Here is an 18,714-nt window from a genome sequence, read left to right on the forward strand (position 1 = left end):
AGTAGTCGCTGCTCCAAAGGTAAAGTAGAACCTCTGCCCTTGCTCTGCTAATCGGATCTGCGGTGCAGGCAGAAAATGATCAGGGCTGGGCTAAATGTCTGGCCTTGTCAATCTGGCGACAGGTGGACAGCCCCTCCCAGGTAAAGAGGTCCCATAGCCTTCCTGCTGCCTGAGGCATTGGATTGCCATTTCAATGCCAAATTCTTGACCTAACCCCTTCCCTCCAGCCAGAGGTGTAACTTGACCAGCATGCACTTTCTATGACACAAGTGTCATCTTATGCGGTACAAGGGTCTTTGGCTTTTGGCCCCCTCAGGCTCCTGGGCCCAGTAGCCACTGCTACCTCTGCACCCCCTATAGCTATGCCCCTACAAATCTCGAGTCTAGCTGATTGCTGAAGGTTGCCAAAGCCAGACCCGCAATGGTAAGCTGCTCTCTGGCCCAGCCTCATTTCTGCAAAACAGCCCCTTTAGACTCACTTTATAAATTGTTTTTTGTGTCCTCTTAGAAGAAGATAAGCTTATAGGGCCACACCTACAGCATGAAAACCCACCAAAAGCTCATTGTTTGTAATGCATTTTACCTTGAACTTTCAACAAACATCTTAAAGGGGTTGTCCATGTTTTTTATATTAAAGTCCTATCCTCAGACATCAGATCAGCAGGCGTCTGACACCATATAATCCCCACCAATCAGCTGTTTTGGGGTAGCTCCTGTGCCAGAAGTCAGCCCTGGAACTTTAGCTCTGTCCATTGTGTAGTGGACGGAGCTGGTTACTGCATCACTGATCCCATTCATAGTTCTATAGACTAACCAAATTTATTAGTTTCAGTGTGCTTATTCCCCACCGTTGTCTGCTTCCTCCTAAGCATGACATACTATAGCAAGGATGCCCAATCTTCGGCCCTCCAGCTGTTCCAAAACTACAACTCCCAGCATGCCCAGACAGCCTACAGCTGGGCATGATGGGAGTTGTAGTTTTACAACAGCTGGAGGGCCGCAGGTTGAGCATCCCTGTACTATAGACGTGACCCAATCATAGCCTTCTATGACAATGTGGTGGGTCGTTAGATCCAAGTGACCTGTCTTTGGTATCGCTACCAGGTCATCACCACCAAGATTAAAGGAGCTAAGAAAACATGACCACTTTTTTCCATAAACATTGCCACTCCTGTCTATAGGCTGTGTCTGGCATTGCAGCTCCAATGAAGAGAATGGGGCTGTGTTGCATTACTACATACAATCTGTGGACAGGTGTGATGCTGTTTTTGGAAGAAAGACACTCTTTATTTTTTCTACTCCTGTAGAGACCCTTTAAGTAGGCAGCTTTGAGGATCAATATACATGTATACGTGCGAGAAAAAAAAACTTTAAATCATGGGAGATAAAAAGTGCAAATTGCAAAATCAAAGGTTCATTTCAGCTCTGCTACATTTCCGCTACAGGCTCGCTTCAGTCTATATTTTGCTGATCCAGCTCCTGACTACCTATGGCTTTGTGCTGCACATCTGCGTTCGGCGCCTGTCCGCACTAATGAGATCTGAAGGGAAGGCACATGCTTGTCTGCTCCTTCCAGTCAGGCTGAGTCATTTTAGTGTTAATTAAAACAGAATGCTGAAGCAGCCGCACACCCTGCCGATAATTTATGTCGTGTCGCGGTCTGGGTAGCTGGGGTGTTGCTGGTTTAGGTAGTATTTATAAAGTGCCACATTCCTAAGCATCGGCAGCTTAGAGGTGTGAGAATAACAAATGACACCGTATGTTTAATATGAGGCGCTGCGGCCTGCCGAGTCCGCTGCGGGTATGTAAGGCAAAGGCTGGCATACAGCGCTGTGCAAAATGTCAACTACACAAGGTGTTTATGGTGAAACATATTATTAGACCTGGTGTTTATTATACCCAATAAAATGCTAAAAAACTAATATAGCATAAATATCACACATGCTGTAAATTATAGGAATATTAGAAGTCTCCACAGAGTATCCTGATCCAATAAAAATAATTCATTACTACTGGCCATACACATCTCAGCTGCTGCAGATCCTCTTTTTAAGTATCTGCAGGTGTATGTGTGCATTTTGTGTTTCTGAACACTGTGTCCCAAGCAGACATAACACCCCCCAGTGTCAGCAGCAGTAGTGCCATATGAACTGCTATGCCTGCTATAGCTATTCTATTTCCCTGTCTCTCCCTGTAAATGATGTAGGTACAGATAGTACTGCCTTCCTGTCTCTTGCTGTAAATGATGTAGGTACAGATAGTACTGCCTCCCTGTCTCTGTGTGTAAATGAAGTAGATACAGATAGTACTGTGTCCCAGTTTATCCCTGCAAATGATATTGGCACAGATAGTATTGTCTTACTTTCTTCCCCTGTAAATGATGTAGGTACAGAAAAAACTATTTCCTTGTCTCCCCCTGTAAATGATGTAGATACAGATAGTACTGCCTCCCTGTCTCTGCATGTAAATGAACTAGATACAGATAGTACTGCCTCCCTGTCTCTGCATGTAAATGAACTAGATACAGATAGTACTGTGTACCTGTTTATCCCTGCAAATTATGTAGGTACAGATAGTACTACCTCCCTGTCTCACCTTGTAAATGATGTAGGTACGGATAGTACCCTGCCTCTCCCTGTAAATGATATATATACAGATAGTACTGTTTCCCTTTCTTTCCATGTAAATGATGTAGGTATAGATAGTACTGCTACACTGTTTTTCCCTCTAAATGATACAGACACAGATTGTAGTGCCTCCTTGTCACTCCCTGTGTAAGATGTAGGTACAGATAGTACTGCCCCCTGTCTCTGCATGTAAATGAGGTAGATACAGATAGTACTGTGTCCCTGTTTATCCCTGTAAATGATATAGGCACAGATAGAACTGCCACATAGTACTATTTCCTTGTCTCCCCCTGTAAATGATGTAGATACAGATAGCATTGCCTCCCTGTCTGTCCCTGTAAATTATGTAGGTACAGATAGTACTAACTCCCTGTCTCACCTTGTAAATGATGTAGGTATGGATAGTGCTGCCTCCCTGTCTCGCCCTGTAAATGATGTAGGCACAGATAGTACTGCCTCCCTGTATCTTCCTGTAAATAATGTAGGTACAGATAGTACTGTCTCTCTGTCTTTCCCTATATATGATACAGACACAGATAGTAGTGCCTCCCTGTCTCTCCCTGTAAATAATGTAGGCACAGATAGTACTCCCTCCCTTTCAATAATGTAAGTACAGATAGAACTGCCTCCCTGTCTCTCCATATAAATCATATAGGTACAGACAGTACTGTCTCCCTTTCTCTTCCTGTAAATGATGTAGGTACAGATAGTACTGCCTCCCTGTCTATTTCTGTAAATTATGTAAATACAAATAGTACTGCTTCCCTGTCTATTCCTGTAAATGATGTAGGTACAGATAGTACTGCCTCCCTGTCTATTCCTGGAAATTATGTAAATATAAATAGTACTGCTTCCCTGTCTATTCCTGTAAATGATGTAGGTACAGATAGTACTGACTCCTGTCTCTTCCTGTAAATGATGTAGGTATGGATAGTACTGCCTCCCTGTCTCTCCCTGTAAATTATGTAGGTACAGATAGTACTGCCTCCCTGTCTCTTCTTGTAAATTATGTAGGTACAGATAGTACTGCCTCCCTGTCTTTCCCTGTAAATGATGCAGGTACTGATAGTACTGCCTCCCTATCTTTCCCTGTAAATGATGTAGGTACAGATAGTACTGCCTCCCTATCTTTCCCTGTAAATGATGTAGTACAGAAAGTACTGCCTCCCTGTCTCAGATGATCAGTGGAGGTGTCAGATGTCGGACCCCCACCTATCTGATGTTGATGACCTATTTAAAAATTTTTACTTCTGCGATGATCTTTCCTGCTTTTTGCTCTTACGAAAAGTTTAAACTTTTTAAATGTTATAAATCTGGGACAACTTTGATGATAGAATCGTAAGAAAAATGACAGAATCTTAAGATTTGAACATGATGCAATTAAGGTGTATATTCTAGGCAGCGTTTAAACCTGTGTCAGATCCACTGAGTCTCCCTTTGAACTACATGTCATTTTGTTAGAAAAACGGCTTCTAAAAAATGAAAAGTCTACAGAAGTGTCATTTTAATAGCATCAGTAAGAATATATCGTGATGATGCTGCCTTCTTTTTGATTAAATCGCTAACACGAAGTGTTAGTGAAAGTTCAGGCTGAGGTGAGTAGCAAGAAAAAAGGTAGAAAAAAATAAAATGTTCTAGCTCTGTTCTACAGGCCTCCTGATATATCAAGATGAACCTGAGAATGGCTTTGTGTTTGAGAACAATTACTTAAAGATATTCATTATATTCCCTGATCTGTGGCTCTGATAACTACGACTGTCGTCTATGCCCAAAAATTCCATGAATGTTAATGTGAAACCCCAGCTCTGGAGCTGAAGGTTCAGATTTGTAGCTAGAAAAATAGAAATATGCTTACTCAGAGGTGCCTAGTTTACCCAAAAAATGGGAGACTTCTCAAACTCTACCACCACAACCTCTCAGACTGGTGCCGCCTCCGGTTGGCAATGCTACAGTCTCCTCCATAGAAAGTCTTTATGGAACCGGTCAGGAGGAGTCTTTAGCAAGGGAAGTCAGACTCTATAGGACCGATCAGGAGAAGTCTTTAGCATGGGCAGTCAGACTCTATAGGACCAATCAGGAAGAGTCTTTAGCATGGGCAGTCAGACTATATAGGACCGATCAGGAGGAGTCTTTAGCATGGGCAGTCAGACTCTATAGGACCGATCAGGAGGAGTCTTTAGCATGGGCAGTCAGACTTTATAGGACCGGTCAGGGAGTAGTCTGTAGCATAGGTTGTCGGACCTCAGACAGAGACCACTGCAACACGCCATTGATTACCAGCACAACATTTTTGGCAGAATGCCTCCTCTGATAGCGTGGGCAGTCAGAACAATCTGCCCATTTTCACTGTTCAGTGATGGTGAGCATCTTGGTCTTTATCTGGAGACTGCTGAACTACCTGGGTGCAGAGATATAGTATGATTTTGTGCTCTACATAGGCATAATCTATGCATGTCTTTTCTCTCCAGAGAGAGAAGTTAGAGGGCTCATAATCTACAAAGACTGTGTATTTTAGTCAGCAAAGTACGTTGCACGGTTATGGCAGAGAGAAACCTTATATCTAATATCTGCACCCCTCAGCCCGGGAATTTGCAGAAGCATTTATCAAGAACCTCATTGGATACCTAAGGTTCTGCAGAGGGACTTTCCAGAGATAGAGAGAAACACTGCAACCCCCATTCGTTGCTGTTGTCCATACATTGTTATTGTGAACAGATTTCTGTGTGTTATATCCCTTGGTCATGTGCCTTGCTATTGTCGTATGTACTAGTAGTGCTATTCTGCAGAGACTTATTTATTCGTACCAACTGGCCTGGTTATTGACTCCACCATACATTCGCCGCTGCACCCATACTCCTGCCTTGCACCCTGCCAAACACTTAACATCAAGGGCACCCAAAATACCACCAGAGAGGAGCCCCAATACCAAGGGGCCCCCCCCCCCCCCCCAAGTCACTGCACGGCATCAGGAAGCTCCAGAGAGGAGATTTTCATTGTGGACTGCCGATTATTACTACTAATCTTGAGCGAATCGAGCTTCAGATATGCCACTGCCGCGTGATGTAAACAGGCGCACAGCCACTGCCTCCGGTGCCCTGACAACCAATATCCCTGAAGAGCCAAGTCCCTACCTGGTGAAACGCTTCGGATGAAGGTTTATAGATATCCACTAGGGAGGTAAGAGCATAGGGTCTTGCATTATAGGCCCAAGGTTCCTGAGGCTGGGGGTCGTCCTTCTAAGGACGAGTGCCCCGACTACAGCCATTGAGGTATTTACACTCATTAGACTAGGCCAAGTAGGGTGAGCATTTAGGGTGAGTAAACTGGCCACATTAGTAGGCTCCTCCCCAATAACCCCTCCTATATACTAGGAAGCTAACTAGGCCTTACCTGCAAACATAGATTCTATGCTCCCTCTCTAGTTAAGTGCAGCAGTTCACTACACTGTACTGTCTCGTTTATTTTAGATGACACTATTAAAAGTTAAATATTAACCTAAATATAATAAGGCACCCTCAGTTCAGCATATACTTAATTTTGAGACCACTGAGAATACTTAATAGGAGGTCCAATAAGTAGAGATCCCTATTAGCAACATATGATAGAGCTTCAGATATGACTTGATATTCAAGTTTTAAAATGGTTTTCAAGTTTAAAAATCGTCCGAAGATAACGAATTTCACTTCGCCAGAGCCCATACCGCAGGGTCTCCCGACAGCATTATAACAAAGTTTTGAACAAATTGATTTTGTATCTTGGATCCGAAGCTTGATTCCCTCAACACTAATTACTACCACCATCTAGGCCACAATCACCACTCACATCCTTTTCCTGCAGTCCCTGATGGGTCGCTAAACATGTTATGACCAAAGCCAATAAAATCTGTACACCTGGCACCAGGATTGGCATGGATATCTTGTATCTTAGCAATTCCTTTCTTACCAGCAAGATGGAACTGAAGTTACTGAACTGCTCATGCTAAATATTTCCTCTGTGTTTCCCAACCTGGACTTCCAGGTACAATAAGGAACTTAGTCAGGGGGTCCTTTGAAGACCACAGGGAGAGAAACCAGGAGGATGATTGCCATTTAGCTAGGCAACTTCCATATTCCAGAACACATAGCTGAGGAGATACAGTATATTTTTACCATTCTACCTGCAACTTTCTGAGGTAATGTTAGGGTTGGGAATTCCGGGTTTCCCCGGTGATGAAGACTTTGAAAACCTTAGTTTACTTACCAACATCAGGGTCATTAGCCTGCACCCTTGTCAGTAAAGCTTTGGTGACCGTATTCTCGTAGACACTGGCAGTGTAATAGTCAGCTGAAAAGGCTGGAGGGTTATCATTGACGTCTTCCAGAATTAAGCGGATTTCAGACTGGCAAAATCTTCCTCCCCCATCCGTGGCTCGAGCAATTAAATTATACACCGGAATCTTCTCCCGATCCAGCGGGGCCATGGTCTTCAGCTCCCCTGCAATTGATTGGAAAAATAAAAGATGACAGCTCAACCTGTAGCATATGTCCCGTTCCCTCTCCGGTGGCCGCCACCAGCAATGTACACAATTTATACTTTGTCTTCACACACATGAAGGCAATTAAGTCCGGACTGGAAACTAAAACTGTGTCCCCAGAAGATCGTTCTCCGCCACCCAACGGCTTCATGTTCTCAACATTTAATTAAACTACAAGAGGTCAGCCAAATGCAAAAGACAGTCTCTGGTTCACAGCTATGGAAAATCACAGAAGTTGTCAAAAATGGGCAGGGTGCCAGGCTCGCTACGGTATATTTTTGGCTTTTTTTTTTTTAACCTTATTCACTTTCATTAGTATTTTCTGCATGATGTTCACCAAGTGAATTGAATTAAGGAGGGATGGATTCTCCAGGAATATGTGCTTATAAATACAAACAGTCTGGCAAAATGTGCCCTTTTCTTAATGCAGAAACAGCCGGAGCCCTTATTGTCCTGATCCATTCTCGTCTCGATTACTATAACTCATTACTAATCCGTCTTCCCCTCACTAAACTCTCCAAACTATCCTGAACCCAGCAGCCAGGCTCATCTATCTGTCCAACTACTACAACAATGTGCCAGTCACTGCGTTGATGCCTCCATCATGTGCCTGTCATTACAACAATATCTCCAACCTGTGCCAGTCACTGAACTGTACCTCCACCCTGTGTTAGCCACCACACTGATGCCTCTGCCCTGTTCCAGTCACTACATGATGCCTCCACCATGTGCCAATCACTACACCGATGCATCCATCCTGTGCCAATTACAACATCAATGTCTCCACTCTGTGCCAATCACTGTATTGGTTGCCCATCGACTTCAGAATACAATTTACACTTCTAACTCTCACCCACATAGCTGTCTACAGTGTTGGACCTCCCTATATCTTCTCTATCATCGCTGTCTACCACCATACTCATGCTATAAGTTCTACCAACAACCTAAACTAATATCCACCATAATCTGAACCTCCACTCCCTATTTCAAAATGTTCTCATGCTGCACCATTTCTCCGGAATGCGCTACACAGGACTGTTGTGGATATTAGACTAAAACATCTGAAGCCATTACAAGATGGCGCTGGCATCCAGGACCACTCCGCACTTATCTATAGTTTACATTCCTTAGTTATGCTAATTGCGCAGAAGTGAAAATTTATTTTTGTATAATGACCAATGGAACAATGCCACTAGCCTCAGGGGGAACGTCCCCTCTGATGTACATACAGTATATACTGCTTAACTTCCTCTAATAAACAAGAGAATTCTGCTTTGATCCTGGAGTGTGATTTTCTCCGTCATGCACGACTCACTAACAACTTGCAATTTGGAGCAGATAGTTGATAAGATAGCACAGCTTGTGTGCATCCAAAACAGGACAATCAGATTCATTCCCAACAACCACAGCCTAACAGTGTACTAAAAAAGCATCTTTTTAGGCAGGCTTATCAGATTCCCTAATCTTCTGCTCCTCTCCCCTTTTCAATATTATATGTAAAGATTTGTATTATTTGCTCCCATGGGCTTAGAACTTGGGGGCCATGGCTGTATGAAGGTGTTGTGTTTATTTCCAGACACATCCATATAGCAATATCTAAGGATGAGAAAAAAGCATAGACATCTATAAAAGGAGCACATCCATAGGCCACAGGACAATGGGTAAAAAAATAAAATAAAATACAATGCATTCGATAAGTCTTCAGACCCTTTCACTTTTTTCACATTTTGTTACAAATGTATGTTGCCTCTTGTACTAAAATCAAAAGCATTCAGTTTTTCCCCCATCATTCTCCGCTCAATGCCCCGTAATAGTATATAGAGTAGAGTAAAATAAATAAAATAATGAGAAAGCGAACATTTAATAATTTTTTTGCAAATTTATTCAAAATGAAAAACCAAAAATTTGCATGGACATAAGTATTTAGACCCTTAGCTATGGGGGCCTCCTATTTTTCTTGATCATCTTTGAGATGTTTCTAGACCTTGATTGGAGTCATCTGTGGTAAATTCAGTTGATCGGACATGATTTGGAAAAACACAGCCCTGTCTGTATGAGATGTCACAGCTGACAATGCATATCAGAACAAAAACTAAGCCATGGGGAGGAAAAAACTGCCTGTAGAGCTCAGACAGGATTGTGTGGAGGCACAGATCTGGGGAAGGATAGAAAAAAATCTGCTGCACTGAAAGTTTCCAAGAGCAGAATGGTCTTCATAATTCATAAATGGAAGACATTTGAAAGAACCAGGACTCTTCAAGAGCTGGCCACCCCACCAAACTAAGTAATCAGGGGAGAACGTCCTGGGTACAAGAGGTGACCAAGAACCTAATGGTCACTCTGGTTTAGCTCCAAAGATCTTGTGAGCAGACAGGAGAAACTTCCAGGAGATCGACCATCACTGCAGCTCTCTACCAATCTGGGCTTTATGGTAGAGTGGTCAGAAAGAAGACTCTCCTCAGTAAAAGACACATAAAAGCCCACCTACAATTTGCAAAAAAAGCAGCCAAAGGATTCAGACTGTGAGAAACAAGATTCTCTGGTTTGATGAAACCAAGATTGAACATTTTGGCCTCAATTCTAAGCATGAGGTCCGGAGGAAACCAGGCACTGCGAACAGTGAAGCATGGTGGTGGCAGTGTCATGCTGTGGGGTGTGTTTTTTTTAGTGGCTGGGACAGGGAGACTGGTCAGTGTTGAGGGAAGGTGGAATGGAGCAAAGTATAGAAATATTAAGTGCAGGGTATTGAATGCAGAATTACAGGGGGAAAACATGATTTTTTTAAAATTTATTTTAGCAGCGGCTTAAGGCCGCAACATTGCAAAATGTGAAAAAAATGAAAGGATCTGAAGACTTTCCAGATGCACTGTAGGGGTGTATTGTACCCCTATGGACAAGACTGGAAATTTTCATATGTGACTTCAATAGTGCTGAATGTAAAGAGGTTGATTGTTAGAGGTCCTGAGGGTCAAACCAACATCCTTTATTCCTGGAAAACCCTTCAAAAACACTTTCTAGCCATAAGAGTCCAGCACAATAGCCCATCGTGCCCGTGTATCCTCACTTACCACTTTCAGCATCTAAATAAAAGTTATCAGAACCAGGACCATGGAGCGAATAGCGGATCTCAGCGTTGATCCCGATGTCTGCATCTCTGGCACTGATCTTCAGGAGCATCTTATTGGGAGGAATGTCTTCAGGAACAGAGGCTGCATTTATAACCTGTGGACAGAAAGTCTCCTTCACTTACACCACTTCATTTACAGCTTCACGATATATAGCATTTTTATGTCCAATGGTCTTTGTGGATTAAAATAAATTGCATTACAAAATCCAGACCTAAACATCTCCATGCACCCCTGCATGTTCAGTCTCTGCATAGCATATCCCCTGTGGTCTGTATAGGGCACGCTCTCTGTTCATTGCCTTTATAGAGTATGTTCCCGAAGCCATACTTGTTTAGCGTCTTTATTGAACATGTTACCTGTAGCGATGCTTGTTTAGTGTGTGTATCCCTATATGTTCTGTGTCTTTACATAGCATATCCCGTGTAACCCTGCTTGTTCACTATCTCTTTAGCTCATGCTCCCTCTAGTCCTGCTTGTTTCATGTCTTTTTAGAGCATGCTCTCTATAGTGCTGCTTGTTATGTGTCTTTACATAGCATATCCCATGTAACCCTGCTTGTTCATTAACTCTTTAGAGCATGCTTCCTGCAGTCCTGCTTGTTCAAGGTCTTTACAGAGCATGGTTCCTGTAACCATTCTTGTTTAGGGTTTCTAAACATGCTTGTTCAGTGTCTTTCCATTGCATGTTCCCTGTAGTAGTGCTTGTTCACTGTCTCTACACAGTATCCTCCCTGATCCCTGTAGTTCTGCTTGTTCAGTGTCTCTAAAGGGCATGCACTGCCGTGGTGCATTAAGGTAAGATGTAGTATTTACCTGATGCCCCATACATATATCTATCCTATATTTAGATCCATTGTGATGTATAGACTTATCTATAGCAATCATGATGGCATGCATCCCCTTAAAGAACCCTCTAATCAGCATCCTCAACTGCTAATACGGCTGATAATGGATTAATGGGGTAAAAAAATCACAGTTTCATGAAAAACCAAATAATGCAATTTCTGCTGTACCTGGTCACACACGGGGCTGTTGTCATTGACATCGGTGACATAAACTTCCACGACAGTCTGAGATACAAAAAGTCCGTCGGTCGCAGTGATGTTGAGGAAGTACGTGTCCTGTTCTTCTCGATCCAGGGACCTTTTCACATAAACTTTCCATTCATTCTCTATCAGCCCTAAGGCAAACTTCCCTTTGGGGTTACCTCCTGAAATGATGGAATAATCAGATACGTATTAATAATATAGCAAATCACTACTCAATGCACCTCTTTGTTTCATCTGGTACAGCAGCAGTTTGTGCTTCAGAGCAGTAATTGAAAATATGAAGTTGCAGCCACTGTCACGGCTATGGACATCTGTCTTTAGTCTTCCAGTCACAACCATAAGACAATATAAAATGCAAGACATGCAAGATCACCTACTAGAGGAAACACAAGGGGGTCGACCACTTTGGCCAATTTTTTTTAGAAGTATCTCCTGATGATAATTAAAGGCTGTCCTGCTGGTGAAACCTCCAGCTGTAGTATATTCTACAACCTAGCAGTAAGTGTTCAAATACCCTGCGTTGCCCCCACAGGGGAAATTAAACATTGCACAGTGCCTATTGAACTCAATGGTTCTGACTGTGTAACACATGGGCATGCTGTATTACAAAGCAAGAAACCCTCTGAATAGTCATCCTGGCTAATATATAGGAGTCCCAAATGGAGAGCCTCTCTATTCACTTAAAGGGGTTATCCAAGACTATAAAATGCCTGGACCCGTCACAGTGAATATACTTACCTGGCTCCCCACTCCCTGCGCCGTTCCTGGTCCCCGCACCGCCGCTGCTGCTTCTTCCCGTGAGCGGATGAAAAAATCCGGTGTTGGAGAGGAGCAGCCAATGACAGGCGGGGATGGGGACGAGCCTCCCTAGCATCGCGGGTGACGATGTGCAGGTGCAATGCAAGTGCTGTGCCCAGAGGGATGAAAGAGGTATGGTTTTCTGGGCACATCACCGAGGGGCCTGGGCACTTGCTGCAGTAATGCCGCCCCTGGGAACTTGCCAAAATTCATTAGCATAAGTTTTAAAAGTCTTTTTTGGAAGATCTCGGCAAGGGACAGCACAAATAAAGGTAACATTGTAATGTGGGCAAAGGAGTCTATAACCTGATCTGAGCGGTCTAAAACGCTCAGATTAGGTGAACGACTCCCTTTAAAGAGGTTGTGTCACTATTAAAGGGGTATTTCCATCTGGGACATTGATAGTATATTGAAAGGATATGCCATTAATGTCAGACAGGTGTGGGTCCCACTTCCGGGACCTGCTCATGTCTCCAGAACGGGCAACCGAAGTTAAGGAGAGCACACCATACCTGCTGGGCCAACCTCCGTTCACCGCTACGGGAGCTCTGACAGTAGCTTGGGCATTTCCGTCAGTCCCTTAGTGGTGAATGGAGAGGTGGCGGTGCAAAATGCCAACAAAAACCTATATGGGAACCCACCCTAAGGGTACTTTCACACTAGCGCTATGGATCTGGCAGGTTGTTCCGGCAGGAAATAGCCTGCCGTATCTCTGTGCATTCCAGCATTGCGGGAAGCTTGAACGTCTCCATCTTGCCCCATTAACTATAATAGGGACCGGTGGAGATCCATCTGCAACCCAGCAAATGTGCCGAGAATCGGCTGGAAGGAAACCGCTGCGCCATGTGGCCAATTACTGGTCAGCAAAGCTACACACGCATTTTACTGCATGAAATGTTCCTACAAGTTGAAAGCACTTGTTTCACCATGTATAAATGATGGTGTGGGCAGGTGAGAATAAGAGGACTGATGGTGGTAGTAGTCCCTGAGCTCTTTCTAGACATTTTGCTACCGTTCCAAATCGATCACAGGCATGCAAATTCCTTTAAAATCCATACTGCAGTTCCCATAGTGGCATAAAGATCCTCAACGGACAGCCAATCTGTTATGGGATTGTGGTGGGCATTCTTGGCACATACCCTCTCCACAAAAAACAAAGTCTTTTGTCGTAAACGAGCGTGCCTTTGCTAACAGGCACCATCCCTTGTGATCCTACACAGGCTGTGAATATCTTTCCTACTTTCTCTCAGGGTTATTCCTTTCAGGAGTTTGGCTCTTGTTACCATCATGGAGTAATGGAAAAACCTTTGGAGCAGGCCTCACCCTGCACAGGCAAGAGGCAGCTCCTTACTCTTTGGCTGCACAAGCCAGAATCACTGGATAATGCAACCAAAGCTACCCAGCTACCCCTCAGGGAGAAAATAACATACTAAAATAAGTCCCATGTGGACATACCCTAAGCTTTCATTTTTGTGGTGATCACTTAGCTGTGCGTTATCGTTAAAGGGTTCTTCTGTTTCCTTTATCTGACCAATCATTGCATATTTTTGCCCATAAACCAGTTTTTTATGTCAGCACTTTCCTTCCCCTGTTCTCAACATCACTGCATCTTGGCAGGATGTTTACATTCAGAACTTCCTGTTTACATACAGAACTTCCTGTTGACATTCAGCTTTCTGCTCAGTTTTTTAACTAATTCCAGCATGCTTTTCTCTGTAATATTTCTCAGGGTAAGAAGCCCTAATGTGGAAATGTTCAGAGATAAGCATTTTATTCAGGTGGAATTTAATGAAGACTGGAGAGGAGAACAGGAGATGAAGCAACCTTATATTAGCCTGGAACAGTGACATTGAAGAGAGCAATAACAATTATCCACATCATTAAACCACATGAAGACAGATCTTTCTTGGTTAAGCACTTCTGAGGTTAAAAAAGGGTAGATCATGTGTGAAATAGGATCATGGTCACAAAGGAACATAAGCTACTGTACTTAAAGTGACCCTCCAGCCGAAACCTAAAATTTGACTATACATGGCACCAGGGGCGTCGCTAGGGCTTTTTATCCGAATCAAACTACCACTGCCCCAAACCTTGGGACTCGGGAGACTGGTGGTGACTGGCTGCAGTGCTGCACACTGCGATATTACATCTATTAAGGCAGCTACTCGGCTTACATCAGCTGCGGCATGACATCTGATTCCTGGGCTGGCTCAGCTCAGCTGACTCACTCACACAGCCGGGTGCCGGCGGCGCCAGCTGCGCTCAGTACAGCAGCGACGACTGCAGTGGATCTTCTAACCTGATTGGCTGCTGGCTCCTCCTCACTTCTCCTCTTACTAGTTATGCTGTGGGCGCACAGGAAGTCAGGCTGGCTCGGCCGCTCCTCGCTGGTCTTATCAGTGCTGGGCCGGCAGGAAGTGAGGCTCAGCTCAGCAATAGCCTGAGACAGAGTGCAAGCTGTGCAGCCTTGGCTTTTACTAAAAACTTTTTAGGGACCCAGAAGAACAACAGCAGCAGTGGCAGTGCAGCAGGAATATAGCGGTGTGTTGTGTTGGCAAAACTCAGTAACACAGCAGAGCAGGCTCCTGGACAGGCAGTGTGACTAAAGCTCCCAGTCATAAAGAGGCAGTGTCCCAAGGCTTGAGTGTTTCAGGAAACCATCAGGCAGAAAGAAGTTCCCTGGGCTAGAGGGAGTGATGTTATTTACATGGGACTGTATATTGGAGGGGGCTCTAGATAGAGAGGGATGTTATTTACATGGGACTGTATATTGGAGGGGGCTGGAGAGATGGTGTGATGTTATTTACATGGGACTGTATGGTGGAGGGAGGAATATAGCTACAGGGGGCACTGCAAATCCAGGGGACATTATAGGTGTTCTTATTACTACTGGGGGCTCTATAGGAGGGAATTATAGATCCGCCTTATTTCTACTAAGAGCACTATGGGGGCCCTATTACTACTGAGGGGTCTGTAGAGAGATTTATTACCACTGGGGGGGAAAACAGGGGGCCATATTTCTACTGGGGGCTCTGTGAGGGTATTATTAATACTGGAGGGCTCTTCTACTAATGGGGGCACTCTTGGGGAGCGTTATCACAGTTGAGGGCACTGTAGGGGGCAGTATTACTAATGGGGACACTCTTAGGGAGCATTATCACTGTTGGGGGCACTGTAGGGGGCAGTATTACTAATGAGGGCATTCTAGAAGGGAATTACTATTGGTGGGACTATGAGGGGCACTATTACTATGGGGGGTCTATCTGTATGGCAGTAATTTTTCTTCAGGATACTATTTCAGGGGTATTGGGGAGCACAGCAAGCAGGAGGATAACACTGTGGGGACTCCAGGTTGGGGGATGATGACAGAAATGTGATGAAGCTAAGATGTCTGTGTGTCACACTCTGCAGATACGAGGTATGGCTGAAAGAAGTACGGACCAAATGGAGAACATGATGACAGAGAAGATCTACATCAGAGGAGACGTCACCTGGAGGCACTGGATGTGACAGGTATGTGCTGCTGTATAGCAAGTACAGCAAAATGCGGTGTGGGGGGAGGGGGGGACTTAGAGAATTGGGCCATATTCATTGGGGCTTGTGCCCCGGATCTTTTTCGACCCTAGCAACACCCCTGCATGTCACACATATAGTCATCATAGTTAGTGTCCTAATGATGTTCCTCAATCCCTCTAGTACCCCGTCTCACTCATTTTAAGATGGCCACCACTATCCAAGACAGGGATGAGCAACCTCCAACACACCAGATGTGTTGTCCCAGCTAATGGTTCTCATCAAGAACTCAATTATTGTATTTGGTGTTATTTCTGGTATCAACTATATGTAATGTGCTTTGCTGCAACCTAGTGGCCCTTATTATGTTTGTTTTTTAAGAAGTTAACTATGGTTGTATTTCATTATGCCATTCATCTTGCAACTCCTCATATGCTATGTACTACAGTCTTTTCATGTTTGTCAAACATACCTCACAGAGCTGAAGAGAGGATTTTTCTTTTACATCTATCATAATTTCTCAAGGTACATTCAATAAATAATCTAAAGGCATATCCATTGCATCTCCCTCACAAGTCTACATGCAACTAGTGTCGCTAGGGGAATGATTATAGTGAGTTCACTTTTCTCTTTTTGAGTTATAATTCACTTAGATAACCTTATGCAAAAACTCAACAAACATCTCAATATCACCCTAATCTATGTCAAATTACAAACTCAGCTTTGCTACATAACACCAATGGTCACTAGAAACATAGATTATTGCAGTACCCTTTTAGAGAACATAAAAGTTTCCTATGGTTGTGATATTTTCAGTGCCTTCCTACTATGAGCTAAGTCCTCCAAAGATCTCGTAAGGACTGACACTTCGAGGTCACGGGGACGCGGTTCTGCTGGGTGACTCGGCCCTTGTATCTGAAGCTCTACATTGTAGCACGATCAATGGTCATTAATCACAGGTGTTATCCGGCAATGTATTTTCTGTACACTCCACAAGATGCACTGCCTTCAGCCGCTGTAGTTGTGGAGATACTGACCGCACACATAAATAAGAAATGCGCAGGGAATAATGATGGAGGGACCGTGAGCAAAAATATTCATCAATTTAGAGAATGAGAAGGAATGAGATATTTCAAACAAAAGGACGTTGGTTGCCTTCATAGATGTAGAATTATAGATCTTTGTATGATTGTGTTTGGAAACACAGTCACAGCAGAACAGAGCATATTAGGGGGTTAAAATATTCTACATTTTGCAAACCAGCACCTGGATCTAAATATTATTCTATTTGCATGTAACTAAAAATGTAGTACAGCCAATGAGTAAAATATTCAGTAAAATGCATTGTTTATTCTTTTACTTATTTATCTGTCCACCTTAGTAACATTGCTGAGGTGGTCACACATGCTCAGTTCCATCCTTCAACTGCTACCAGCCAGATCTACTGTTAGAAGCTGTGTCAGTTACTGGGAGAGAACTGCAGCAGAAAGAACATGCCCCCTGACCTGTGATAGATTGCAGACCCCATGAGCTATTATAGGGAGAGAGCTGAAGCAGAAATAACATGCCCTCCAAGCTGTTATAGGGATAAACCTGCAGCAGAAAAAGACGCACCTTCTGAGCCATGATTGGGAGAGAACTGCAGCACAAAGGACATGCCCCCTAAGCTGTCACAGGAAGAGAGCTGCAGTAAAAGGACACGTCCCCTGAGCTGTTAATTTTCAATAATTGCCTGATTGTCAGCAAAAATATACAGTATGTAATAGGTGTCTTAATTTGTCTTTCTGTGGTACCAATCTAAGCAGAGGACATTGCCAGACTGTGGACCTACCAGAGGAATTAGCTCTGAGGACCATGTGGACGTCCACTTTTAAGTGCATCGTAATCAATGTTGTTATCCTAAGATCTTAAAGGTCAGGTGTAAGCATCCCATAAGAAATAAACTCTGGTGACAAGTGGTCGTCTCAAAAGTCACCTCCATATCGGGCTGTCTTCTGCTGAAACGTTGGAACCCTTTTGTATTTGGAACCCAGAGTCTTGACCTCCCGGATGATACTCCGCTAGACTAGTCTGTCCCTGCCACGGGGAAAATGACCATGTGGCCTTGTCCACCACTAAGTAAAAACCTTCAAAAAAATTCTAGTTGAAACCAACCACATGCCAATCAACGACCAATATTTGGTATAGAAATCTCGTCGGCCTATTTGTGACCAATCCATCTCCTTGCACATTCCGCTCCTGTTTCGCATTGGTTCTCTTTTGCTCCGTCTTCTGTCCGTGTCTCCCTTGCCCTAGAGAATCCATACTGCCTAGGTCATTATATAATGTTATGTGCTTGTTATGCGGCAGATCCCTTTGTCTTTCTAAGCTATTCGGCGAGTGAAGGTGTCAATGCACAACCCATCACCGGAGCTGTCAGTAGCTTTTACCGCTGACAGTAAATTTTCCAGTTTCTCTAAAGGAAAATGATTAACAATACTTCATTAATTTCTAGGGCAATTCTCGAGTCAGCCGCAACGTATTGTCAAATAAAGGACGGGAAAAAAATCCAATTAAAATCTGCTGGAGGTTGACGTTGCCGTGTAGTAAAACTGCCTTAAAAAAAAGTCTAGGAGTGTTTTAACAGCAGATTTGATTAAATATCCCACAGATTTGCTTCCTGAGTCATAGCCTAACAATCCTGCGTCTTCTGAGCCCACGCAGCGCTTGTAAGTCAAACAGGTAAGGCAATAGACACAATATCATTTTCCATAGCAATCACCATTAAAGCAAACCAAGTGGATCTCATTACACATACAATTATTATTGGTTTCAGTAAACCTTTCTTTTCATGTAAAAATGATGTAAAGGATCATTACAAGGTGACATTAGTATCACCACGGAACTAAGTGCTGCGCATTTCCGTAACTTGCCAGAATAATTGTATTGATTTTTTGCTTTATTTTAATAGACCGCTGAGAGTCCTGACGGTGGTTAACAAACTTTTTTTGCAGCGCCGTGAGCTCGGGGAGTTAGAGAATCGTCTGTGTGGTTTAAGACTATAAAAAGTCAATGATCATCTTTAATTTGCTTTATTTTGTAGGTGCT

The 18,714-nt window shown here is 43.5% G+C and overlaps 1 protein-coding gene across 5 annotated transcripts in view; it reads right to left on the bottom strand.

The window, feature by feature from the left end:
* FAT3 (FAT atypical cadherin 3) overlaps positions 1-18,714 on the bottom strand; it is a 588,664-nt gene that overhangs the window by 63,630 nt on the left and 506,320 nt on the right. For all 5 annotated transcript variants that reach the window (XM_040426352.1, XM_040426353.1, XM_040426354.1 and 2 more), the window contains 3 exons: positions 11,281-11,477; positions 10,209-10,362; positions 6,867-7,100 (listed from right to left, as the gene is read on the bottom strand). In XM_040426352.1, the coding sequence (XP_040282286.1) occupies positions 6,867-7,100; positions 10,209-10,362; positions 11,281-11,477 (585 nt within the window). The remainder of the gene's footprint in view (positions 1-6,866; positions 7,101-10,208; positions 10,363-11,280; positions 11,478-18,714) is intronic.

This window comes from Bufo bufo, chromosome 3 (assembly GCF_905171765.1).
Source record: "Bufo bufo chromosome 3, aBufBuf1.1, whole genome shotgun sequence".
Lineage (NCBI taxonomy): Eukaryota > Metazoa > Chordata > Amphibia > Anura > Bufonidae > Bufo > Bufo bufo.